Here is a 26,674-nt window from a genome sequence, read left to right as displayed (position 1 = left end):
CATTGTTTCCAAAGATATGTTTCAGCTGACCTGGTATCTCTGTAGTGTGTGTCTGTGTGTGTGTGTGTGTGTGTGTGTGTGTGTGTGTGTGTGTGTGTGTGTGTGTGTGTGAGAGAGAGAGAGAGATCGACCTGCCTGTGATGAGCTGGTGCCCTGCATCCACCCTGTGCTTCCAGGATGTGTTTGAGCCAACCAAATATCTGCAACTGTTGTTGAGAATGAATGAATGAATGAATGAAACTCTAACATTATATGGTTACAACATAGTTATTGCTCCACCTTTAGAGTCAAAATTAATTGTCTTTGGATTTATAAGCATCCCACTAGTGACTGATACTGTTTTTTTGCCTTTTTCGTCAGCTTTGTCCTCAGTACTGGCCCGAAAACGGGGTCCACAGGCACGGCCCCATCCAGGTGGAGTTTGTGTCTGCTGATTTGGAGGAAGATATTATTAGTAGAATATTCCGGATCTACAACGCTGCACGAGTAAGAGATGCCTAACATGTAGGGGTAACGGCCACGGGGTGAAACCCTCATGGTTTTGCGCAGGTCTTCAGTGGGCCGTGCGAGGAAGGCATGTTAGAGGGTGCAAAGGGAACGAGACTTGTTATCCAAAGCCTGACAGTCCAGATGTCAGGAGGAGCTCTTGTGTCGTCCCCTTAAGCTGAGTAGCGGAGCTGTCTGAGAGAATGATTCTGAATGACCCCCCCCCCCCCCCCCCCCACATGACAAGTCTGCTGAAGCTATTAAGTTCTACTTGCGCTGAAGGGTTCGTGCTGAGCTGTAAAAGATGTTTCGATGTTGAACTTGCAGCCCCAGGACGGGTACCGCATGGTTCAGCAGTTCCAGTTCCTGGGCTGGCCCATGTACCGGGACACACCCGTCTCCAAGCGCTCCTTCCTCAAGCTCATCCGCCAGGTGGAGAAGTGGCAGGAGGAGTACGATGGTGGTGAGGGACGCACGGTGGTGCACTGCTTGTAAGCATGGGCCTTTTCAGGGTCCTTTCCCATAACTTTACTCTGGTACAGTTCAGAAAATCCCACTTTCAGCACTCTTGAGTAAACATACAGTGTAAATGCTGATGATTCTCTCGTTTTACTGGAATGTTTCGTTGCGGTTCGGTTTTCCTCGGCTCAATATCCAACGTGTGGAGTACATTGGAGGAGAGGAACCGTGGTGGTTCGGAAATTCAATGAAAAGTTGTCAAGTCGGGCCTTGGTCCTGCTGTCGAATAAAGGCAACGTGGGGGGAATAAACCATTCATTTCTAAATAGTGTGAATTGCATTGGGTTAGGGTTAGGTTAGGGTTAAGGTTAGGGTTAGGGGTTAGGGTTAGGGTTGTGGGTGGAAGTGTGTACTCAACAACCAGAAGTGGGTACAGAAGTCGAAAACTATACTCAAGTAAAAGTATGTAATGTTATTTTTTAAAAATTAAATAAATAAAAATAATGCCAAAAAATTAACTTGAGAAAAATAAAAAATAATAAAAGTTTCCATTAAAAAAACTGTCTTCAAGTTACTTTAATTGGCTTTTTAATGTTATGAATCACTGGCAGTGTTAACAGCTTTGATATACACTCATGGCTCGTATTTATATGTTTTAGATATAAAAAAAATCTGCCATGAAAATAAAGTTAGAGATTGTTAATTACACTTATTGAATAAAAACTAAAAGAAGGAAGACAGCTGTCTGCACGGTAATATTATCCAGTATATATATGAAACAAGACAGTCGGTCCAGATGTTCAAAATCCATAGAAAGGTAAGAGCCTGTGAGGTTCCTCACGTTCTGTCTCCCGATTTACTCATTTGGGGAGTGATATTATTCACAAATTACTTTCAAAATTAAATTAAAATAAATGCCAAAAAAGTTCACATGATATTATTGCTATAACAGTAGCACCGGAGAAGAATTTTCGTAATGCTACCGTTTGCGTTATATTTTAGTAGATGGGAAATTCATCAGAATTAATTTTTTGAACTGGTGTTTTTCTTCAAAACACTTCATAATAATAGACCCAGTGATATAGCTGCGTAATTCTTTACTTCTCTGTCGACAAGTAAGAAATAATAAAATACCCACGACTTTGTAAAATAAACTGAAATAAGAGCGTCTTTGTCTTTTCTTTTATTTTACATATTAAATGGCATTAAAAAGTTAAAAGTAAACAGATACAATTTGCTTGAATTTATGTATTTATTTTATCACATTGTCGTTCTAATAAGTTACGACTTGTAGTCTCGACAAAGCAAACGATTCACTTGATGAAGTAGCTGGACGGTTCAGTTCCTCCACCGCAGCGCTGCAAAGAGCCGCATCATTTTCTTCTTCCGCAGTAACTTGTGAATTTAAGATCTGTGCGGCATCGTCCTCTTTAATCCCGCACTGTACTGCAGATATTATTGCTTTTAATGGAGTGGAAAATCTCTCTGTGTGTCTGACTTGTCTCATTAAACACAAGTGAACGTTGGGGACGTTCGACTATAATTAGGACCCAACAGGATTCTAATCACTGTTAGCAAACAGCCAAAGCAAACACGGTATAAATACACTGGTAAATGCTGACGGGGAAATCACGGTGTCCGGAAAACTTCTCCGGATAGATGCTTCTGGAATCCTGGAGAAAAAACACACAAGTCGCTTTGGTTCGCAGGGCAGTGACTGTCGACAACGGAGCTACGTAGAGTAAGAATTAGGCCCCTTAATGACGGCGACGTGAGGCTCCCTCTTGATTTCCAGATGCTGGTAGCGTAGAGGTTTGGACCCAAAGGTTGCAGGTTTGAGCCTCACCTCTGGCTGTTGTACCCTCGAGCAAGGTATTTACCATCAGTTGCTCCAGTAAAGTTACCCAGCTGTATAAATAGGTACATAATTGTAACATGAACACTGGAATTTGCTTTGGAGAAAAGTGTTAGTTAAATGAATAAATGTAAATCAAAGTTAAACTTGGTCATGACTAGAGCCACTGCCTTTGAACCCAAAGGCTGAGGGTTTGAGTCCCATCTCCAGTTGTAGTACCCTTGAGCGAGGTACTCTTCCTAAAGTGCTCTGGTGAAATTACCCAGCTGTATAAATGGGTAAATAGCAGTAAATAGCTTAACATCGCAAGCTGATTTGGAGAGAAGTGTCAGGTAAAATAGTAAATAAAAGAAAAATACACCATAACGTGATGGGGACTTCAAGATGCATCTTCTATTGCGGAAACAAAGTCTTTGGCAAAAAATGTTTCTCTCCGATGCGTCTTTTCAACGTTTCCTTTCCGTTCATGACCCACAGCCTCTGCTCGCCTTGGCCTCCGCGTTGCCCGCATGTGATAAAAGGAGGCGCAGCGCCACCTAGAGGTACAGCAGCTGTTCCCGATTCACTTCCTCTTGCCTCCACGCAGGAACGGAGGGGGCCGCAGCGGGACCTTCTGTGCCATCAGCATTGTTTGCGAAATGCTCCGTCACCAGCGCACGGTCGACGTGTTCCACGCTGTGAAAACCCTGAGGAACAACAAGCCCAACATGGTGGATTTGCTAGTAAGAGCATTTCCCTCCACGCACTCCATCGTGTGTCGTCATGGCGACCGACAGCACAACGTCTACGGCTTTTGCCCACCGCGTTCGCCGCGCACAGCAGGCCCCGTCCAAAAGTGTGTGACGTGATCGGCTTGTCACGTTTACCCCGACCGTGGCCGAGCGGCCGGTCTTAGAACTTACTGACCGCGCCAGGATATTTTCGCCTGGTTGAGTAGCGGAACTCTCTATTAATGGGACTAATTCAGCATCTCTCAATGCATATTTAAAGAATGTTACAAAATATTAAGAATCATATTTAAGGGTTTGTTGATAGCTGAACTGAAAAGTACCTACAATTCTATAGTATGATTTAAATATGTAAAATATATCATTATTGGTAAATTGATAAATTGGGAATTTTTCTGCTGGTGATATTATTATTATTATTATTATTATTATTATTATTTTATTAATACTGTAATAATAATAATAAGACAATGTAACAAATTTTCTTATGTCAATTTTGTTTCATTTTCCATTCACTATTGTTACATCAACCATACTTCTGGCATCAGTTTGTACTGTATGTGAGTTTTTAGAAAAATATTCCACATTCTTGAAATGAGCAATTTTTGGCGAATTTTGGCACCGGATTCCAAGCCCCGAATATTCCAGTACCTTTTCGGATCTCATGCTTTCTAGAATGTTCTGGTGCCTGCTACAATTTTGCAATGGTTATAAAGTACCAAACTAAAATTGATGCTCTAGAATAACTAGTGCTATTTTTATAATCTGTAAATAACTAATCATAATCGATGATTAAAAATCAGATGACTAAGTACCTAAAAACTAAGAACTTTGACAAATTTTGTTGCACTCCGTAATAATAATGATTATAATAAATGATGTTGTTCTAGGCTCGAGGTACTTTAGGAGCAGTTTAGCTAGACTACCGCTCATAGACGACTCATCTAGCTGGACCTCCGACATTATGTACAGTGGCACATAAAACCACCAGCTGTGGTAAAAGTGAGCAAAGCGTGCGTGGAGCTCACTGAGGGTCGGTCACCCAGGCTGGATCAATATTTTTGTTATCTCATGTGTAACTCAGCGGATTGATTGATCGATTGCTTTTGCATTTGCAGGATCAGTACAAGTTCTGCTATGAAGTTGCACTGGAGTACCTGAATTCCGGTTAAATCGACTCAAAACCGCCCCGCCGAATCTGGCCTGACCCGCCTGCACTTGACTTTTGGACGTCACTCCGGAACCTTCTCGACCTGTGCGGGTGCATTGGGTGAAGGATGAAGACTGTAAGACGAGGGGTGCGCGCTGCCCACCTGTCCTGCCCGCAGCACTTGCCCTTCTCCGTGTGTACAGACGTGGTACTGTACCCCAGCTACCTGGACAAGGTCAAAGTCACTGCACCGCGTTCGCCCTCCACGACTCTGTGTCCGTTTCCCTCCTCTGCTATTGCCTGTAACCCCCCCCCCGTTTGTCGCCTTTATCCTCCCTGAACTAGACAATGTAACAAAATTTTTCTAAGTTCTTAGTTATGTCGATTTTTGCGTTGATTATGATTAGTTTTTACAGATTACAAAAATACCACTAGTTCTTGTAGCGTGTCAGTTTTAGTTTGGTACTTTAAAGCCATTAGAACATTCTAGAAAACACCAAAACATTCTACAGATGCTCCTCTACTTACGATGGTTCGATTTACAATTTTTCGACATTACGATGGTACGATAGCGATGCGCATTCGGTAGAATCCGTACTTCGAATTTTGAATTTCGCTCCGTTCCCACGCTTGCGATATGCGGTACGATACTCTCTCCCGATGCTGGGCGACGGCAGCGAGCCGCAACATCCACTCAACCAATACTCGCAGTCTCCGTAGCGATCACCCCAATGAGTGTAAACAACCGATCCTGTGTCAAGCATTTTTTTATGTTGTTTTCTCACATCCCATCATGTCTACTAAACGCCCATGTGTGTCTCCTGCTGAAATTTGCCCAGCTGTAGGTTACGATAAGTGTTCTGAGCACGGTTAAGGTAGGCCGGGCCAGGCTACGATGTTCGGTAGGTGCAGTACTGTATTCTTTTTTGACTTACGATTTTTTCCACTTACAATGGGTTTATCGGAAGGTAACCCCATCGTTAGTCGAGGAGCATCTATAGAAAACGTCACATCCTAAAAGGTACTGGAATGTTTGGGTGACTGGGACCCGGTGCCAAGATTCGCCAAAATTCGCTAAATTCGAGAATGTGGAATCTTTTTATAAAATGGACATATAGTACAAAGTAACGTCAAAAGTATGATTAATCGAAGAAAACAATGGAAAATTTTTAAAAAACTGACATAGTAAAAATTTTGTTACATTGCGTAATAAGTGTCATTTCCATGTTGGTGGGGAATGTGATGTAGCGTGTAGTTGATGTTTCCGACTCTTAGTTTCCACTCCTGATCCGTTCCCTGTTACGAGGCATGGTACACGAGCGTCCCGTAACCCGCTCCAAGATGTCGATGTAACTGCTTCAGATGTTCTGTTCTCGAGAAAAACACTGAGAAAATGTACATGCAATCTGACGCCACATCCGCCGAAAGCTTCCGATGCTTTTTTTTTCCTTCATTATCATATTGTTTATATTGTAAATACTGGAAATTCTGCTCGTTATTTATTCATTCTGAGTAAGTTTGTTGTGAAGCACACTCAGTGACAATCATGTTTTTTCCTTTCTTTTTCTCAGTATGGTGTTGACCAGATGGTATTGTTAGCCTTGGTTTATCTTGTATGAAAAATTAAAAAAAAGAAATACAAATATATACATGTATATCTACCAGTATCAGTCTCTTTTTTTTTTTAAACTTAGTTTTCACTATCACCTACGTGAGCAGCAACATTAATATCTTAATACAATGGAATGTTTACCATAAATTGAATGTTTTTGTGTCCATATTCAATTACTCGTCCAACTACCGCAGATATGCTTACCGTCGCCAGCTGAATAACGGAGCTCCTGGGATGCGGGTTTGGATGCGGGTTTGAACCCGGTTCAGTCTGTGTAATCTGATGTTTTCCCTGAGTTCACGCGAGTTCGTTCTGGGTGCTCTGGTTTCCTCTCCCAATGCAAAGACTTGCATCAGGTGAACTGGTTCCTCCAGTGACTGAGTGGGTACAGTTGTGTGTGTATGTGTGCATGTGTGTGTATCCATTCAGTGCAGTACATGCCCTGGATTGCTGCGGTAAAATACTCTCCTTCATGAAATGGGTAAATCAATGTTACGGTAAGTTGCCTATTTATCATCAAGTCACCTTGTACAAAGGTACAAATCATCTTAGTAATGATATATTTATACTGATGTAAATGTATTTACATTTGTGTATATTCTGCGCCGTTCTCGTGCTCCGCGCTAGCGATCGCGTCATTATGCTCGCGGAAGTCAGCCGGTTCCCATCCCTGGTGTGGTTTCTCATACGGAAATATGAACCTTTCCCCAAGTGTGAGTCGAGCAGTCCGCCGGTGATAAACGCAGCGTGCACGAGTGAACAGGAGTGAATGAAAGACTCGGGGGCGAAAAGACGCCGTAGAGGAATGGCTTCCGTAGCTCCGATAACGTGTCTGATCTGTCCCACTTTAACCACGAGTTTGTTGTTTCCGCAGGACCCCTGCAGCCAACACCTGCCCGGCGTGCGTGTCCAGAGTCAGACCAGAGCGCACGGCCCCCGGGCGGGTTGATAGAGGTTTCCAAAGAGAAGTGTCACATGTGCAAAAGCAGCCCGCAAATCCCCACCCAAGCAAAATCCTTTGTCCCGTCCCCCAGGCCCCCACCCAGAGTCAAACTCCAGAATCAGCAGTGCCAAATGTAAGAGAAAGTGCGGATGAGGCAGAAAGACCTAAGCTGGCCTTTGTGGGGCCTTTGTGGGCGGAAGCTGGGGAGGTGGCCCCGCCCACACCTCGCCGTATATATTGGGGTGTCCAATTTTTCAGGCTGTCACACTTTCTCACTTGTGGGTTAGTCTGAACAGCATCCGGTGGAAAAAATGTCGCAGTACTCGGGAAAGGTAAGTCCCTGGGCTGACACTCCCCCCCCTTCCCCAACATCACCCCTCTCCCCCCCCCCCGTGAGGCTCCAGCGCTCTTTCGGTCTAGCAGGTGGCGGCATAGCGCTTCGGCACATAGTCAGCATCCCGATGGTGGAGGAAGTCATGTAAACAAGGTGCTTTAACCTTAAGTGCGACAGCAAAAGGTCCTGCTGCAGAAAAGGGTAAAGTTGCTTTGCAAACGAAGTGTAATAAAATCTGGAAAAGACTTTGACTGTTGGCTTAGATTACTGGGGTTTGGGAGTTCTAAGAGGAGGATGGTTTGTCCGAGCATTTGGATTTAGGAGTCAGCAGTTTGGGTTGAACGTCTCGGCATCGCAACGTTTGTCAGCCTTGCCGCAGCTTGAAATGGTTTAAAATAGAAATTATAAATATAAATTATGGCCATTCGGAATAGGAGCGAGTGTCGGCATCTTTTAGTTTCGTACCACGGAATGCGCGATTATCGGCTACGGCAACAAAAAATAAAATGGACCACAAAAACGTGGCATGCGGGTCTCACGGGAAGGCTGTCAAAAGGCCCATTTACGTGGCGGGTGTTTCTGTGAAAAAACGAGTGAAACGGCTGGGCCTCTACTGAGGTTTGAACTCAAAACCACCTGCTTCAAAGCCATTCATCTGCCTGGTGCCCATTTTACTCTGGTAAAAAGGAAAGAAATGAATCATATGAGAGATGGAAACGGTAAAGGAGTTTGCTGTAGTAATGTGAAATGCATAAAATCGTTTACTTTAGTTCCTCCACAGATGCATGAGGAACATCTCGATCGCTCGCTAATATACCTGAAGCAACCTGTGTAATGCGTTTTGCTCCGGGTGTAAAAACAAGGGCTGCTCGTGGGACTTGAACCTGCACTGTTCCGGCTCCTTGTTCGCGCCACTGTGACACCGACCGCCGCTACACTTCCGGTTGAGATTGACGGTAACTTCTACCATCACCATTCGTTAACAATGTTCTGCCCGTGTCACCCCTCCCACCCCCACCCCCCATGTGCATCCCTTCCTCCAGATAGTCTTCTACGAGGGAAGATGCTTCACAGGGAAGTGTCTCGAGGTGTATGGCGATTGTGACAATTTCCAGGACCGTGGGTTCATGAACCGCGTCAACTCCATCCGCGTGGAGAGCGGTGCCTGGATTTGCTACGACCACCCCGACTTCCGGGGCCAGCAGTACATCCTGGAACGTGGCGAATACCCAGAGTTCCAGCGCTGGAATGCCCACAATGACCACATGGGCTCTTGCAGGACCATCCGCATGGTGAGGGCTCGGCGACCGAACATACGGTATACGCAAGGAGAACATACATAAACAAGGGACGGGTACACGTGCAGTAAAATCAGCATAAACGAGGAAGAAATTGAATCCGCAATCGGTGCATTTGCTCAGAATCGTGAAGAGCTTATCCGTTTTCACGTACTTCCTCTTTGAGCGCTTTGCGATACGTACGATTAAGAGGAGTGCGAAAAGCTCGGCATCACGTATAGCTCCTGTAGCGTGTGCTCCTCCGGAGAGGAGATGTTTTCTCGGCCTTCCGTGACTCTGCCCACCCTCCCCGCAGCATGGAGAGCGCTACAGAATTGAGCTCTTTGAGGGCACCAACTTCTCTGGCCAGTGTGTGGAGTTCTGTGACGACTGCCCCTTCCTGCAGGGCCGCTGCTTCACCAGCAACTGCATCAGCTCCATCAGGGTCTACGGTGACGGAGCGTAAGTCACCCCCGCCCCCCGGCCGCCTCCTCACTCACTCTGGGTGTCTCTCATTGAAGGTTCTACCCATCAGAGGTCTCCATGGCTAAGGATTCGAAACAAACCTGACAAAAGGGGAACGCAGTTAACAAAAACTGTTCTGCATTAAAAATTCACTAAAACGCAGGTCGCGATAATAGAGTCCCTGGAAAAAAAAATCCCGTACACATTTTAATAGAAAATATCTCTGGACGTGTTCCTTGTGGAGCGTTCGGTTTGGGGGGCGGGGGTTAAATCGAATATTGGGTACAAACCATTCTTAGTTCACCACATATTTGCCTCCAATAAATTGTGTAAGAAGAATTTTCGCACATAAAAATGAGTCTACATTTTTTGAGATACTGTATGTGCAGAAGTCACAGGCAAACTAAGGAAAATTTTCCTAGTGAAAACATTGTTGGATATTGAGATTAGGAAATAAAATGGAAGAAATTATATGACTATGTCTAGTAATAAGCCAATAGAAGTATTATGCACAGCAGATTGTGAGTAAATGTGAGATTAGTTTACCTGATCATATCTGTGTGTCAGTGATGAAATTGTAAAACTATTGTTACCTTTGTCGCTCATTACCATAATTTTTCTCATAAATAACTGCTGATCTCTTTAACTGATATATTTTTTACCCAAGAAATCATTGCAAACAAGAGTAGGCGGTATAAACTTATAAAAGTGACAGAGTTTAGAAATACCACTGCACACCTGGACCCACGTTAAAGTTGGGACAATGTTTGTGTGGTTTTAGAAAATATACAAGGAAAAGGTACTGTATGTAGAGCATATTTCTTTCAACATGAAATAAGCAATGAAAAAATGTCACAATGACTTTAGAAGCATTTCAACTATAACTCAGCAAAAAAAAAGGCATTTTGAGAAAACAGCCGCTATTCAAATGACATAATATAAATGAAAGCAAAATCTGCATGGTTCGTATCAATGTCCAGTCACGTGCTCATGTTGCCGATATAGGACTTCTGGTCACCAATTACGGTTCAGAAAATTGTGAGCAGTAATAACATTTTTCCCTACAGCTGGGTGCTTTATGAAGAGCCCAACTACCGTGGACGTATGTACATTGTGGAGAGGGGAAACTACTGCAATTTCAGCGAATGGCACGCCCAGAATCCCAACATTCAGTCTATTCGGCGTGTGGTCAACTACTTTTAAGCACTGTTACGTGAAATGGACTATTCCTTTTAGTGAATATGTAAAATAAATCCTAATGAAACAACATGTTACCTAATGTTGGTATTTTTGTTTGCATTACATTATCGAGGAGGAAAAATCCACTAAAAAATACTGACGTTTTGTCTGTTTCAATATAACATGAGGGTTGCTGTTAATTTAACCGATCCATATTCATATTACGTACATGACAGATGCTGACTGTTCACACTTAAGTCCTATGATACCACACTATAGATCAGCTTACATCGTTTAATAATGCAGATATTTAAAAAATTCAGTTTGGTTTTTTTAATATAATGCTCTTCTGCACAAAGTGAGAGAGTCATGAACAATAGAGCACATACAGCTGACACAAATGACACTGAACTGAAATCAAACAAAAAAAACAAAACAGCAGTTTGCTGATGTATTGATCTCATACAAGAAACCTGACAACTGAGGAAAGGAAAACAAAAAACACCAGTGACTGTCCAACCCTCCTTGGTGTTCTGTGGTAGCGCAGTGGGGTGCTTCTGTAGCTTGTTTGGCCGATGCAGACTGGCATCAGCTTGGACAAAAGTCGTCATCCAGCTTGTATAGTGGTTACAGCCGTTGCCTAGTATCCTTGAGCAAGGTACTTACACTAAGTCGTTCCAGTAAAATTAGCCAGCTGTGTAACTGGACAAACAACTGTAGGTACCTTAACGTTGTCAGTTGCTTTGGAGAAAAGTGTTGAGTAAATGTAAATAATCCATAATCTAAAGCAACCCCAGCCAGTAGGAACCATTGTCCAGTCTCTGCCAGGGGCTTCCCAGATGGCTTATGTGATGGATCCAGGAGCCAGAAAGAGATAGTGAGTGAAATAATCAATGATGAGATGGCATTCAAAACAGGCGATAATATAAAGAAGACAAACGCAAAGTGGATTACTACACCTGGGAAGGAGCTTTAAAGGAGGAAGTCCTCGGCCTGGTTGTAGAGGCTGAAACTGACAGGTTACCTTTCACATCATTTCTTAAATCACCACACAGGTTAGTGACCATGGAATTAAATGCTCTGCAACGTATTGTTTTCCACACAGATTTTGGGAAATGTGAATAATTAATGTCACATTCTCTTTAAACAGACATAATCAGATTCCATGCAGAGAGCTCTTTGTTCTCTATTATTATAGCAAAGAAAAAACAAGTTTCATGTATGAGTTTATATTAATTTAATATATGAATATATGAACAATATATAAATCCACACACTGATCCAGTTTTTAAAAGTTAATATTTCCATCAAGTGCTTTTAAAGATTTCATGTACTTCTAAGGCTTTTTTGTAGACAATGGACACACAAAATGTTAAAGTTCTACAACCGCTGTCTCATAATTTTGAACAGTTCTTTCTCTTTCACTATAGAAACGGTGAAAATAAATGAAATATTTAAAACATGAGAAAAAGATAAAAATAAGCCAGCTTCAACATGCAGACATGTCAAACCTTAAATCAATTCATTTTTATTGCATTTATAACAAGTTTTTTTTGTACTGTAAAAGATAAGTTTGTAAGATTCAATGAAAACTGAGCAATGCAATTATTTTATAAATGTATCAACTGCAATTATTCTATCATAAAAATACACCAATGAACAAGTTAATTCTGATAGGCTGAATATATGCTTGAATGAATAATCTGGAAGGAACCTGCAGTTTTGGTGTGATTTCCATTTGGTAATCAAAATAAGTGTTTATGGTTGGCACACTATAAGACCACTCTATACGTAGCTAGTGAATCCAAAACTTGAACGTTCCAAAAAGGCTGGTGTAAGCTACAGCGGTAAATCTTCACAACTGATCGAGACGTTGCGATGGTACAGTATACAGCTCAGTTCCCTAAAAATCAGACTGGACACTCGTCTCTGAAGCCATTTGGAGTAAAACAAACGCTTTTAGCTCTGTAGTGCATTTCTCTTCTCGAGGTACGACCTCATCTGAACAATGAACTCGCACTCCTCCTCGAGTGTAAGGTCCAAGTAATCCTCCTCATGGCTAGGGATGTCATCCAAGACCTCATTAACTAGATCATTATCCATAGCATCGTCCCCCAAACTTGTAGAGGCTGTGGAAGAAGAGCAGAAGGAAGTCTTTAACAGCCATAAACAACTGAAACAACCGAAAGGTCTTGTGAACCAAATAAATACTCCAAAATACAATAACAAAATGATTACTGTGCATAGGTCCCAACCCTTCCCGTTTTCCCCGAATTTTTCTCATTTTCAACACCGAGTACGGAAATTGTGATATTTGTTGCTAAATTCCGCTTTACAAAAAAAATTTTCTTAAAAATCACCGCACGCATCACTACCACCAGTAACACGCACATCTCCAATCCATCTTTTTAATCGACCATTTGTACAGATACTTGCTTCCAGACATGTGTCATACTTGCCCTACGCAATCGCTCTGTAAAAAGCGATCACAGCCCAGATTCCTGCATGAGCAGTGCAAACTTTGATACACACTGTATTTCAGCAGTTTGAAACTATATGACATTAAAAGCAATGATGATGATTATAAATTTCCCCCTTCGCTGCGATTTTTTTGTATCGGAGGTTGACAGCTACGATTGTATATCTTCTAATATTTTAAACTATGTTACGGCCAGCGGGTGATTTCCCGTTTGTCCAAAAGAAATTCCACAGTGAACAGAAATTTCTGGCACATATTTTCTGATCAAATTTTTTGTCCCGTTTTAAAGCAAAATTTCGACAGTATATTGTTATATTAAAAGAGAAGGTACCTTACCAGTTGCATACAAGTTTAAATTTGTTCCAGTACCACAGTGAAACTGCTTCTGGGGATGGCGGAAACAGTCAAAGTTGCAAAGACCCGAACTCACCAGCCGACTCCGAAGAGGTGCTGGGTTCCTCGGACAAGGAGGAGGGGGGCGAGGGAGAGAGCTCCTCAGGGGACAGGCTGCTACCGCTGTCCAGCAGCAATTCTGAAGCTCGCTGCACGTCTCCGCGGGTCCGTCTGAGCGCGTTTTCGACAGCTTCCCGGCTAAAGCCCAGAGAAACCAACTGCAGCGAAAACCGATAAAAGAGCAATAAAAACAAACCGCGCACACAACTGTCAGACAGCATGTTCCTTTCAAAATTTTGCAGCCAGAACAAGGCCAAAAAAAACATTATTCACCTGATTTATTTTGGCCTGTCTCTCAGGAGAAGAGTCCTCCACTCCGGTGTGATTCGTGTCTGACTCAGCTTGACTGGAGTCCAGAAGAATCTGTATCGTGGAGGAGAATTTATCAGTTGACAGGTCAGTCGGAGTTTCCCCGCAACTGTGGCGACAATGGACTGCCAGCTCACATTTAACGCACGGTCCAAGTCGCCTTTCGCTTTGTGCAGCGCCACTGCGGCGTCTTTCCGCGAGTATCCAATCTGCTGCAGCACGGTGATGGCTTCCACGCGACGCATCCTCTTCTCCCTCTCGGTCTGCTTCATTTTCTCCTTCTCCTACACGTCCAACAACCTTGGTCAGCGATGCGGTTACAACATTTCTCACCGCTGTCTCAGAATTGTTGTGGGCGAGAGGCCTACTTGGTCTAAATTGTTTACCTCCCTGTCCCTCACCTAACGGGGTTGATTCATCTGTGAAATGACTTCGTTAGGCAGACCTCAAAATTTTACAATTTTTTTTTAATATATAGCTTATATTTATATTTTCCATTCATTCGTTCATTCATTAATGATTATGTAACAAACTTTGTTGATTTTTTTTTGCATTTTTTTTGGTTTTAGAAACAATCTTAATTTTAATGTTTTTATTAATTTTTTCAATTTAAGAAATTTTTGCTCACATATATAAAGAACACTATATTGAGAGATTTCAAACACCATATATTACCATATAAAACCAAAAAAACTATTTGCATTTTTTTTTTTTTTTTGCATTTTCCCATTAAATTTCGATAGATTAACCATATTTTTGGCGTTTTGTAAGTTTTAAGAAAAATATTCCACAGTCTTGAAATTAGCTAATTTTTGCACCAGGTTCCAAGCACCAAATATTCCAGTAACTTTTAGGATCTGATGCTTTCCTGAATGTTCTGGTGCTTCTAAAATCTTCCAGTAGCTGCTGTGTTTCAGTGCTTTTCTCGAATGTTCCAGTGCAGAATATCTATGTAATCTTTTTTGTTAATATATGGTGTTTGAAATCTCTCAATATAGTGTTCTTTATATATGTGAGCAAAAATTCTCAAATTCTTGAAAAAATTAATAAAAACATTCAAATTAAGATTGTTTCTAAAACCAGCACTTTAGAAGAATTACTGGTATTTTTCTCATTAGTAAACTTTAATCATACTCAATGCAAAATTAGACATAACTGAGAACTTTGAAAAATTTTGTTTGTGATAATTGCTCGTCCAGTGCAGGGCTGCAGGAGTCCAGAGTCCATCCAGGAAGCATAAGATGTGACACAATGTAATCTGCACACGCTGTGCTGTATAGCATTCCTAACAGATGTTTGATGCAAGACTATCTCTACTTAAACAGACTGTTAGTCTTTATTTACTCTAGTTTTAGGACACTCATGCCATTAAAACTCTTGTGATTGTGGTGTGCACGGCTGCCAAAGCACACACCACAATGATTAACACCTTCCTTCCCTGGCAGCAAGAGGCCACATGACCCCGAGCAGGAAACCAGAAAGCACATCTTTGCCAGAGGACCTTCTTGTCCAGAGCTTCCCCAGTGCCCAGTCACTGTCGTCACTCTCCGGTCCGGTCAGTTTCAGTTGGTAAACACAAATTTCACATATACACTTTCAGTCCTGCTTCCCGAAAGAGCCCAGCATGTCACAATAATTTCAGTAACTGAGTTAACAGTTACATGTCTACTGTGTATTTTTAAGGACTCGAAGGACCAATATGCAGCCGCTGCAGTAACCTTAAGGAAACTGGTACTGTTTGTTGGATATATTATACAGCCTAATTTCCCTCTTTGCATTCTCAGCATGTACACAGTCACCTCTTCCACAGCCCCGCAGTACTACTCAGAACTACACTACAATCCCCAATTCCTTTCACTGGGGGCTTTTTTGTTTTCCCTTCCTCATTTACCAGATGGCTCATGGCTGACTCATACATTTAGTCTTTGCTTTATTTTGGTCATTTAAGGATAATGGTTTCTTTGTCACCTCGTTGATAAGTGTGCTTTTAAAAAAAAAAATTACCTGACTACAGTATTTCATCTGAGCTGCTTCCTTAAACAGAAAAAAACTGATTCAATACCTCTCTCCTCTGGGAGATGTGGAGAGCAGCCGCATTAGTGTCTCCCTTGCATGCCCTCAAGCCTAAGCGAGCCTCTTGCTCAGTGTAACCTAGGCTCATCAACTCCATCATTTTATCAGGGTCCAGGTTCAGCTGCTGGTACAGGCTTTCCACCTGGAACAGTGCCAATCAGAGGAGGGGGTTCAGACCACAACAAAGTGCAGGTCATAGATTAATATACATTCCCAGACATACACACACTGGCATGGTCCAGCCTTTTTTTGACAGGATCATTACCTTCTGCAACTGTTGAGCAGCATATATGTCATGGCCCTCCAGATATGCCTGTAAACTTTGTAGAAGGTAGAGTCTCAGGAACAAAACCTCCTCCCGCCCTGTGTTACCCTGAAAAGGAGCAGTTATAATGAGCCAATAATTAAGTTCAGCAAGAAAAAGCACAATATCAGCCATCAGCCTAATCATTTCAAAACTTGGCTTGAAAAAAGCTGCTTAAAGCTTTAAACAGATGGAACTTGGTCTGTAATGGCAATGCTGCACATTCAACAACGGTTCCGTTTTGCAATGTTATTAACTGTCAACAAACCTTTATCTGTAAGAGTCGCTTGTTCTCTTCTCCATAGCTCTTCAGGAAGTAATCCTCAGCTTTCTTTAGCCTGTGTCTTGCATCGTTGAGGGAGGTGAGAGATACCAGTTTGCGGTAGCACCACACAATATCAAGCTGCAGAACACCGTAGTTGTCCACCACGTCCAGCAGCGTGGAGTCACATTTACTGTAGAGGGTGGGCATGAACAAGCAGCAAAACTGACAATGACCGACTGTACAAAACGACATTCAGGGGTTTCTATCGACTCTTTTAATCACTTCTCTTGTCTTCTCAAGCACCTCAACAAGGCTTGTTGAACACAGCATCCTGACTTTGAGATGTTCATCTTTTAATCTGCATTTTTCAGGGTAAATATTAATGAAGTAGTTGTGCCAAGACGACACTATTCAACTGACGGTATTAAAGACTGTGTTTGGGTGCTGAAATCCCACTGAAATGTATTAATTTAGAGTAAGAAAAGGCCAACATCACTCTTAGCAAATGAACAATTAGTACAACAAAGAGATGCGTTTTGGCTGTTTTACAACATCAATCTTTCACATTTCCTATGATAAGTCTGAGAATGTTCATTTTTTTTTTTTATATAAATAATCATGCTGTGGTGGTAACCAAAGTTAAAAATTCCATAAAACTGCACTTTTTGATGACTTGATTTTCTCGTTACCATGAGGGGTACGCAGCACGTGTTATGGTTTATAGCAGTGCTGTGCAGTCAGAGTTGTGGAATCGTCAGAAGCAATTATTGGATTACTGAGTCAGAGTCAGTAAAAATGTACCGACTTCCACTAAATGTACTGTATGCATTGGCGTGTAAATCGACCCCCAAAAATTAGGTTTAGGCCTATATTCACCAGATAAGTCGACCCCGAAAATAACGTGCAATTTTTGGGCAGTGCTGTGGAGTCAGAAGCAATTATTGGGTTACTGGAGTCTGAGGTTTTGTGTACCAACTCCACAGCCTTGGTTTATAGTGAATAACATGACAGTATTAACTACATCTTCACTTCTCATCTCATCGCTCATCAAAACCATGTAATTTCGCTGGTTTGCCCTCTATCAACAATATGGGAAAATGAAACTTCAATGTCTCCCGAGGAACAAGCAATTACCACATAATTACTCTGGTTGCCTGACGCCTGCCTTGTCCACAGAGCAGCCATCAGGACACCACGTGCTGCTACACACTCAATGCAAATTCCAGTCCCTGTGTTTCTCAGCACCAAATTAAATCATTTCAACACCTTAAGGGTCTTATACATATAAAACATTCTTCTTACCTAAATGAATCATCTGCTTCCAGCAAGTGGCAAAGTGCTGACTCGTAATCCTTCCTCTTCATTAAAGCTCTGCCTTTCTCATGGAAGCCCATAGCCACAATCAGAGCCTTGAGACACATTTCAGAGACGTGTTAACAGTGGCAACATCCTCCAAATCCTCCAACCACTTTTATAGTCACCTTTTTCTCCGCAGGAGGGATTTCCAGAGGATTTCCTTTCTGGTCTGCGATTTCTAAGAATGGAGTCGTCTCTGGATCTTGACTGCCATCTCCAAAAGGAAAAAATAAATTTTAAACTCACCGATAATGTTTTTGAAAGCTACGAATAGAAATCACAATCACGTTGTATTACTCTACACCTCGTGGGACCAACCCAGCTCCACCTGAGATTACCTCTCTCAGACAAAATCTGAAAGCCTTTCTGGGTTCTTCTCACACTCTCATCCTGAGACTTTTTCTTCTGTTCCTCCTCCAGCATCCTCTGCTGAGTCTCTGGCTCACTTTTTTTCAACACCATTACCCTGGAGTTGTGCTTTACGCCTTGTTCGTCAAGCCTCTTTTCTGTAAAATAAAAACAAAAAAAAAAAAAAACCTAACACACTGCCCCATGCATTTAAAACAATGAAAATGTCTACTTAACACACATACCAGGGTTTAGAATTTTTCCCGACAAAATTAACTTGATGTGCTGAAGTCCAAATTTCTCACATATCCTACAGAATGAAAAGGGAAAAAGAAAAAAAAAAAAAAAAATTGGCACATTTCTGTACTGTATCCATATTTTAATTTTATGCTGGAAAAAATCAGCATAACAGACTTACATTTTCATGGCATCTTGTGCAGTAACATCCAGTTTCGTATTAAAATATGTCTTTTCCCGGGGAGCCTTAAAAAAGGAGTAAACCTAGGATTGTCATCACTGCACATTTTGTAAAATTTTAAAAAACATTAACTACAAACAAAAATACTCTAGTGGCCGAGGTAGGGACTTTGGGTCAGAGCTGAAGGGCTCTGTCACTGAAATTGTATTTAAAAAGTGTTCTAATCGCTTCTGTGCCAATATGTTTATTTAATGACTGTTGTGATAATGGGAGTTGCTGCACGGACCACTTCACCAGTGTTTTACCCGTGTTCTGGGTCCAGCTGATCTCCGTGTGTGTTGCTGCCTGCTATGCGGTCTAAGTGCTCACAATGTCTTACCGATGGGCAAACGGTACACTGTTAAGGGTGTATTCTCTGAGTACATCTTTGCCTTTAGTGTATGCAAACTGCACTGCTGCCTCTCAGTGCCTGGGCAGTGCAAGAGGACATGGGTTCGATCCCCGCTTGGTCTGTGTAGAATCTGGATGATCTTCCCATGTTCGCATGGGTTTCCTCCCAAAGAATGTCTTGTGAGTTATCCCTATTTTGTGTAATATACTGTAGTGTTTACTGTGTGTGTGTGTAGAGGGGGTGCAGCTCTACTGCGTACAGTCAGCGTCTGTGTACATTCTGCTCTTAAGTGTTTTGACTGAGAAAACATGCAAGATTCCCAACAAACTGTCTGTGTAAATGGCAACAGAGGTTCTTGATCAAATGAACTAGTGACTCTACACTAAGCGTAGTGTGTGTTACAGTAGCGTGGTGTACGGGCAAGTGATTGACTGTAGGCGCTATGCAGTACTGTGCTGTGTCTGGCACTGTAAGTCAGCATGGATGAAAGGGTCTCTGGTAAATTTAAATTTAAAAATTTTACCCAGCTGTATAAACAGGTAAAGAATAGTAAGTATCTTAACAGTCTAGGTCACTTTGGAGAAAATGCTGAATGAAAACATGTAAATCATGCCATTGTAAGGATAACGACAGTAAGTCATGGTGCTTTATTGTGTTAACTTTTATGATTATGCTGTATTTTAATTTGTCCCCAAAAAAAAAAAAAAAAATCAATTAATCCGTCAGCTGTGTGCACTGCACACGTAGGACAAGGGTGTGTGCTCCTATTCTCATAGATGCTTAACTGAAGAAAGTTCAAAAGCCGCACATGATCTGGCACAGATAAAGCACAGGTGTTAGCAGGTGCGCGTGCTCGTCATCTCATCTGGACCGCGAGACGCAGAACGACCGGTCGGGTTCTTCACCTTTACCTTGTTCACCTTCCTGGGGTCCGAGGGCAGGATGAGCTCCAGCGCGGCCACGCCGCTCTCCCTGAACACGTCGTTTCCGCGGCCGCGCCGCAGCGCGTGCACGCGCAGGACCTCGAGGGCGTCGAGCACGCGGTCCGCGGGGAAGCCCAGCAGGGCCGTGTAGCGCGTCGCGAGCTCCTGCGGCACGTGACACAGAACGCGGCGCAGCCGCTTCTCGTTCCGCCCACTTTCACATTTCAGGTACTTTCACATTTGTTGTGTGTGTGTGTCTTGCTTTTACTTTTACCTTTTTGGGGGGGGGTACAATTGAATGTGTTTCCTGCTACACTGTAGCCTACAGCAGTGACAACTTTATCTTGCGATCGACAGTGTTCTACCACAATGTACATAAAATATACTAAAATAAAAATCACCAAAACACAACAAATACTCAGCCTTAGTTATTCTAGCAGTAACCGCAGTGTGTGTACTCAGTACTACTCATTTTTCCTGCGCCCAACATATGATAAAGTCTCGCTGCGTGACATTTATGATCATGATTAGTCGTCACGCGGGATCGCGGGTACATGATAACATTCACATGATGATGATGACAGTACTCATCACGCGCGTCAATAATTGAATGAATATATTATGACGGCGCGCGCGCACAAACACCAAAATACCTGCAGCGACTTCTGTCCGGCTTCGTTGTTCTCGGTTGTATACGGCGGAGTCCATAGCTGAATTTTGTCGTTTCTCAGCGCGTTTTTCAGCTTAGACTGCAAATTCTCTTCTGTCATTTTCTCCGAGCGACTCGACTGTGTGAGTGTGAAAGTGCAGAAGAGAAGGAGGAGGAGACGAAGTGAAACCGAAATGGACGCGTCACCTCGCCGGGACAGCCGCCAGTCACTGAGTGTGCGCCCGGCAACGGCAGCGATCAGTAGACAGAGCCTCGCAAAATCCGCTTCGCTTAATATGATCGAAAAAGTGTAACACTTTTAACTATTACATTAAACACAACGTTTCTGGGCACACACACTGAGTCAGCTGGACTTACGGCGCACTTTCGTGTTTTTTTTTTCCCTCACTTCCGGACTACGGCGTCTTATTAGGGACAATTGAGTAGATTCATTTTGAGTAATACAAACATGACATTAGCGTTACAACTGATCTTTTTGGAATTATGATCTATAAATAAGAAAAAGGTTTTAAAAAACTGCTCAAAGCTGAGTACGTATGTTCATATTTAAAAGCAAAAAGCATTCACGACTGCATGCCATATGCATTTATTAGTTCTAATATAAACGTGTTTGCAAAATGCTCAGCTGTACTGCAGGTGCTGTATTATAAATGGTCAGGAGTACATTTTTACACAAGGGCGAGTACTATACAGTACATGGGTGTTTTATGTAATCGTATTGTACTTAAACATAAAATGTAATGGGAAAAAACTCTGTTCCAAATGTAGACTTACAACATATGAGAAAGAATGATGATGATAATTTATTATTATTATTATAGTATCTATGTAGGGTAACTGAATTTTTTACTCTGTTTCATTTAAACATGTAAAAACTTGCAGTACGGTGCATACATACACAGCAGTGCATTACCTCAGACATACAGTAGATAGTTGGGTTTTAACGTCACAGTAGATAATGCTTTATACTGTACTTACTCTTAGAAATGGTTTTATATAGAGTATGTCCATCGCTTTCATTCAGCTGAAGGCTGAAAATCATATAATGCCTCACTTACTTGCCTAAGTTGCTTAAACAGTATATCACATAGAATAGCTCAACATCTCTGAAAAATATCCTTTGGACACTCATTTTGCTTAAAGCATTCTTATTAGGATAACAGAGATTTTCCTGGAAAGTTTATGATTGACTAATTGAGTTCCAGTGCTTCTGCAGCCTTCATGTGAGGTTGACCTTCGACCTCCAAACTCTCCTAGTTTGCCTAGTTAACATTATGACTTGATATACGTCATCAAAACTCTGCCTTCTCTCTGTTGTCCTCAGGGTGACAAGATTCTGTTCTTAACGTCAGTCTTGCCACAGCAGTGGGAAACCATTTCTGGGCTGGGATTTAAGGCATTTGTGCTGTAGTTCTAAGTGTGTGTGTGTAGGACAAAATCCCCCCGGGACAATACGCCGTTAGGACAAATAATTAACTAAAAAATTAACTTTTGTGTGTGTGTGTGTGTGTTATACTCGCACACTTTCTTTGCAGGCAGGGGGCAGCTGGTAGCATAGGGGTGTGAACTGCTGCTTTTGGTTCCAAAGGTTACTGTTTTGAACCTCACCTACTATTGTAGTACCTTTGAGGAAACTACATACTCACTACAGTAAAGTTACCCAGGTAAATAAATAGTAAAAAACTGTAGATAGCATTAAATTGGGAATAGCTTTAGAGAAAAAGTGGACATTAAATGAATGGATGGATGTGGCACACAGCACCATGGGTGCGGATAGGGCAAAGAAGGACACAGAGACAGTATTTCTCACAAATGATTGATTTGAACACCAGGAAAATAATTGTCTCTGTCCAAAAACAGTGTTTCCTTCAGGACCTACAACCAGCCTCCCTAACCTGCTTAACACTCCTAGACTCTCCTCTCCCTCCTCTGGCAGACAGTCACCCCATCATTTCCCCCAGAATTGCCCCTACTGGTTACACATGCTATTTACAAATTACCCACAATGCAACTATTTACACTGAACAGGTTTCCCACCTAAAACAGTAATGCGGGTCGTTACAATATAATTGCTACAAACACAGACCAGAGGACCTGAGTGTACTGGACATCAAATGAACATCTGATTAGCATAAAGATGTGCTTTTTTTCTGGGTCTTGCATCACATTTCTCAGTGTGTGTTGAACAGACTGTCATGTTTTTGCTTGGCACTCTTTCATCTTTCTTTCCCACAAAGACAGCTGGTAGTGTAGTGGTTAGAGTTACTTCAGTTTGGACACCGAGGTCACTGGTTTGAGTCTCACCTCCAGCTGTAGTACCCTTGAGCAAGATATTTACCCTAAAAAATAGTGGGTGGCACAGTGAGTAGCACTGCTGTCTCACAGCACCTGGGTGGTGCAAGAGGACAGGGGTTCAATCCCTGCTCAGTGTGTGTGGAGTTTGCATGTTTTCTCTGTGTCTGCCTGATTTCCTCCCCTAGTCCAAAGACATGCTGTTCAGGTTCACCCAGTGTTCCACTGATGTATGGATGAGTGACCCAATGTAAGCAGTGTAAGTCACTGCGGTGAATAAGATGTGTGGGCTGATAACACTACATAGAGTTCATTGGAAGTTGCTTTGGAGAAAAATGGCTGCTAAATAAATGAATGTAATGCTCCACTAAAATTGCCCAGATGGATAAATACCTTAACATTTTAAGTACCTTGGAGGAAAAGTATCAGCTAAATGAGTAAATGTAACTTTATACTGCCATATACTTACATTTTTTCACCCACTTATACAACTGGGCAATTTCAGGTAGGTACCTTGCTTAAGGGTACTACAGCCTGAGATGAGATTCAAACCCATGACCTTTTGGGTTCAAAAGCAGCACCTCTAACCACTACACTACCAGCTACCTGCATTTCATTCTTCTCCAGTGACTGAATACATCCCAAGCCTCCTGGCAGCCTCAGATTTCTTCTGCCATTTGCGCTGAGGGAAGGGGTAGTGCTGCGAGCTGGACGACATCCCTTGTGACTGGTTCCCTGATAAACTCAACTGTCTCAGCCGTCTGGACAAGGGGGTTGGACCGATCAGCTTCCAGCAGTCTGCGTCGGCACTTCTTCGTTCACTCAGCGTTTCACCGGACTTCTCCGCACGAGTGGCTTCTTCGTAGGCCTTGTTGCGCTCCACGCATATGAGCGTCTGTGCGGATTCCTGGCCGCCCACTCTTCCTGCAGGAGCTTTTTCGCCTCCCCTTTGCACGCTGGAGCTCATCCGATGCATCCCCAGGTGCGTGCGCCACAAAATATTGTCACTGTCCAAGTCAGCGGCTAAATTAAACAGTATGCGTTTAACGGGCATCTGTTCCTCAAACGGTGTGCAATTTCTCACTTCCTGGCTAATTGGAACCACGTTTACAAGAGATTTACCTCCAACATCTTCTTTCTTTGATGCTGCAGAGGATAAAAAGGAGGATTACAGAAGAATACCCTGTCCATGCAATTCCTGTGTCTAAACAACATCAGAATCACAGAACACCACTCCTGTTATTCACTAAAGTTGGTTACAATTAACACAACCATACGCTTGTAGAGACAGCACTGTTTCAAAGTGTGTGAACACTATATTCTTGTATAGAATATTGAAATAAACTAATGACACCTAAGGAGGGTGCGGTGGCGCAGTGGGTTGGACCGGGTCCTGCTCTCCGGTGGGTCTGGGGTTTGAGTCCCACTTGGGGTGCCTTGCGATGGACTGGTGTCCTGTCCTGAGTGTGTCCCCTCCCTCTCCAGCCTTACACCCTGAGTTACTGGGTTAGGCTCCAGCTTCCCGCGACCCCGTATGAGACAAGCGGTTCAGAAAGTGTGTGTGTAATGACACCTAAATATTAAATCTTAGAATAAGCATACAAAATGAATCAATCTGATTTACAACCCTGGTTCTGCTTACCTACTTGGTTTGACCACACACACACACACACACACACACACACATTTTCAGAACCGTTTGTCCCAGACGGGGTCGCGGGGAACCGGAGCCTACCCGGCAACACAGGGCGTAAGGCCAGAGGGGGAAGGGACACACCCAGGACGGGACGCCAGTCCGCCGCAAGGCACCCCAAGCGGGACTCGAACCCCAGACCCACTGGAAAGCAGAACCCGGTCCAACCCACTGCGCCACCGCGCCCCCTTCTTGGTTTGACCAGTGATACTGAATTTTACACCTACTACACACGATAAAGCGCACGCACACTTGTCCCAAGCAGGGTCACAGTGAGCTGGAGCCTAACCTGGCAACACAGGGGACAAGGCTGGAGAGAGATGGGAAACACCGGGGAGGGGATGCCAGTCCATCACAAGATACCCCAAGCGGGAATCGAACCCCAGACCCACCAGAGAGCAGAACCCGGTCAAGCCCACTGCACCACCGCACCCCCCGTGGAATTGGTCATTACACACTTATTACGTCAGAAGCTAAATATTGTTATTGTTTATTGTTATTATTGTTGATTATAATAATTATTATACACCGATTGTTAAAAGGTCGTTGTATAATAATAATAATAATAATAATAATAATAATAGATGTGTATTATTGTTATTATTATGTCACATGGGAAAGACTACTTCTCATTCAGTAACCATTCCGTGGTAAAACTATGGGACACAAAGGGTTTAAGTACTTTCAAGCAGCACTGTATATGTAAACTGCCGAATGGGTGTAAAAGTACTGTATATGGCCTGGTACTATAGGTAAACACACTAGTTTGCATGGAAGGTGTATTTAGAAACTGTCAGCTGAACACCTTAAATGCCGATAAGGACTAAATCGGGAGCTAAACCTGCTTCCTTCGCAGAACGGAGTCTATCTGCCGGAGAACTTAATACAGAAATGTATGAATACACACACACACACACACACACATTTTCAGAACCGCTTGTCCCATACGGGGTCACGGGGAACCGAAGCCTACCTGGCAACACAGGGCATAAGGCCAGAGGGGGAGGGGACACACCCAGGACGGGACGCCAGTCCGTCGCAAGGCACCCCAAGCGGGACTCAAACCCCAGACCCACCGGAGAGGAGGACTGTGGTCCAACCCACTGCGCCACCGCACCCCCAATGTATGAATATATATGGTCATATTAATTAATATAGAAAAATTAGACTAGGAGCACGGAGAATTTAAAAAGACTGTGGGCAGATGGAGTTGATCTAAATGTCCGTGACATTAATTTTCCATTTACTGTATCTACTGGAAATGCCCCAGCAGTCTGGTAAACACGGTTCAATACGCGAGTAAAAGAGTATTCAGTTCAGCGAAGGCGGATCGAGCGACGAAGCACGAGCGTCACTGAACTGAGCGGCGCGCGGACCGATCATGTCAGTACGAACAACCACCCCCACCCCCCACTTTCTGAAGCTCACCTTTGCCCCTCAAAATAACTCGAGTTTGCAGCCTTTGTGTCTCTTTACTCCGGTTATAAAGCTCTCGGAGACGCGCCAAGTCCATCGCGGCTCCGTCCTCCTTGGCCACGTGGCCCACCTGTGAGTCTCGAGCCGCTGGCGCGCAGCACACATTCAACATCCTGCTCTGTTCTGAAGCAATCAGGTGTAAACAAATGTGGAGGAATGAAGGGCGGGACCTCGAATCCTGTCTGAGACCGAAAATTAAGTCGAGGTTATTATTATTATTATTATTATTATTATTATTGTTGTTGAATATGATGATGTCATCCATCAGTTGTCAATAACCGCTTATCCTGATCGTGGCCGCGGAAATCCGAAGCCCATCCCAGAAGCACTGGTGCAAGGTTGGGGGAGGACACTCTGGACAGGACGCCAGTCTATTGCAGGGGAGCTGCACAAATACACGCACAGGCACTCACCTGAACTGCATGTCTCTGTTGTGTGGGAGGAAACCGGATCACCCGGGGGAAACCCAAAGAAACCCAGTTTTTTTAATTTTATTGAAAAGGTATGGGTACATGATTATCTAAAATGTCCATAAACAAAAACACTATAAATGGTAAATCAATAGCATGCATAGCCCATTAAATTATGAAAGTTTTTGCTAAGAATGACATTAACGAGAGGTGCGAGAGGACATGGGTTCGATCCCCACTCAGTCTGTGTGGAGTTTGCATGTTCTCCCCGTGTCTGCGTGGGTTTCCTCCAGGTGCTCTGGTTTCCTCCCACAGTCCAAAGGCAT

At 43.0% G+C, this 26,674-nt stretch overlaps 4 protein-coding genes across 8 annotated transcripts in view; 2 read left to right on the top strand and 2 right to left on the bottom strand.

Annotated features, from left to right (window-relative positions):
* LOC108927609 (receptor-type tyrosine-protein phosphatase mu-like) overlaps positions 1 to 5,008 on the top strand; it is a 194,993-nt gene extending 189,985 nt beyond the window's left edge. For all 5 annotated transcript variants that reach the window (XM_029246317.1, XM_029246315.1, XM_029246316.1 and 2 more), the window contains 4 exons: positions 361 to 486; positions 814 to 977; positions 3,387 to 3,522; positions 4,647 to 5,008. In XM_029246317.1, the coding sequence (XP_029102150.1) occupies positions 361 to 486; positions 814 to 977; positions 3,387 to 3,522; positions 4,647 to 4,700 (480 nt within the window). In that variant the 3' untranslated portion in view covers positions 4,701 to 5,008. The remainder of the gene's footprint in view (positions 1 to 360; positions 487 to 813; positions 978 to 3,386; positions 3,523 to 4,646) is intronic.
* Positions 5,009 to 7,378: 2,370 nt separating this feature from the next.
* Positions 7,379 to 10,512, top strand: crygn2 (crystallin, gamma N2). Its single transcript, XM_029246420.1, has 4 exons — positions 7,379 to 7,565; positions 8,611 to 8,859; positions 9,161 to 9,306; positions 10,377 to 10,512. The coding sequence occupies exons 1-4, from the start codon at positions 7,545 to 7,547 to the stop codon at positions 10,510 to 10,512; spliced, it is 552 nt and encodes a 183-aa protein (XP_029102253.1). The 5' UTR covers positions 7,379 to 7,544.
* A 1,512-nt stretch (positions 10,513 to 12,024) lies between these two features.
* nub1 (negative regulator of ubiquitin-like proteins 1) lies at positions 12,025 to 20,849 on the bottom strand. The gene is made up of 14 exons (XM_029246263.1): positions 20,461 to 20,849; positions 19,796 to 19,972; positions 18,494 to 18,558; positions 18,321 to 18,385; positions 18,066 to 18,233; positions 17,853 to 17,941; positions 17,674 to 17,780; positions 16,375 to 16,561; positions 16,068 to 16,175; positions 15,792 to 15,944; positions 13,867 to 14,013; positions 13,694 to 13,783; positions 13,398 to 13,578; positions 12,025 to 12,617 (listed from the first exon to the last, which is right to left on the bottom strand). Exons 1-14 carry the CDS (start codon positions 20,575 to 20,577, stop codon positions 12,448 to 12,450), a joined length of 1,824 nt encoding a protein of 607 aa, XP_029102096.1. The 5' UTR covers positions 20,578 to 20,849; the 3' UTR covers positions 12,025 to 12,447.
* Positions 20,850 to 23,382: 2,533 nt separating this feature from the next.
* On the bottom strand, positions 23,383 to 26,050 carry LOC108927608 (uncharacterized). The gene is made up of 2 exons (XM_018741018.2): positions 25,891 to 26,050; positions 23,383 to 23,915 (listed from the first exon to the last, which is right to left on the bottom strand). The coding sequence occupies exons 1-2, from the start codon at positions 26,048 to 26,050 to the stop codon at positions 23,383 to 23,385; spliced, it is 693 nt and encodes a 230-aa protein (XP_018596534.2).
* Positions 26,051 to 26,674: the final 624 nt, after the last annotated feature.

Source organism: Scleropages formosus, chromosome 19, assembly GCF_900964775.1.
Source record: "Scleropages formosus chromosome 19, fSclFor1.1, whole genome shotgun sequence".
Taxonomy (NCBI): Eukaryota; Metazoa; Chordata; class Actinopteri; order Osteoglossiformes; family Osteoglossidae; genus Scleropages; species Scleropages formosus.
This window is presented reverse-complemented; position numbering and strand designations above follow the sequence as displayed.

Excerpts from the sequence above, each read along its gene's own strand:
- crygn2 (XM_029246420.1), top strand. The coding sequence starts at position 7,545 with ATGTCGCAGTACTCGGGAAAG. Across the intron at positions 7,566-8,610 it reads TGTCGCAGTACTCGGGAAAG|ATAGTCTTCTACGAGGGAAG; the intron begins GTAAGTCCCTGG and ends CCCTTCCTCCAG. Across the intron at positions 9,307-10,376 it reads AGGGTCTACGGTGACGGAGC|CTGGGTGCTTTATGAAGAGC; the intron begins GTAAGTCACCCC and ends TTTTCCCTACAG.
- nub1 (XM_029246263.1), bottom strand. The coding sequence starts at position 20,577 with ATGACAGAAGAGAATTTGCAGTCTAAGCTGAAAAACGCGCTGAGAAAC. Across the intron at positions 17,942-18,065 it reads TCAGATTTTGTCTGAGAGAG|ATGGCAGTCAAGATCCAGAG; the intron begins GTAATCTCAGGT and ends TTCCTTTTGGAG. Across the intron at positions 16,562-17,673 it reads GAAGCAGATGATTCATTTAG|TAAATGTGACTCCACGCTGC; the intron begins GTAAGAAGAATG and ends CACCCTCTACAG.
- LOC108927608 (XM_018741018.2), bottom strand. The coding sequence starts at position 26,050 with ATGTTGAATGTGTGCTGCGCGCCAGCGGCTCGAGACTCACAGGTGGGC. Across the intron at positions 23,916-25,890 it reads AGTTATTTTGAGGGGCAAAG|CATCAAAGAAAGAAGATGTT; the intron begins GTGAGCTTCAGA and ends TATCCTCTGCAG.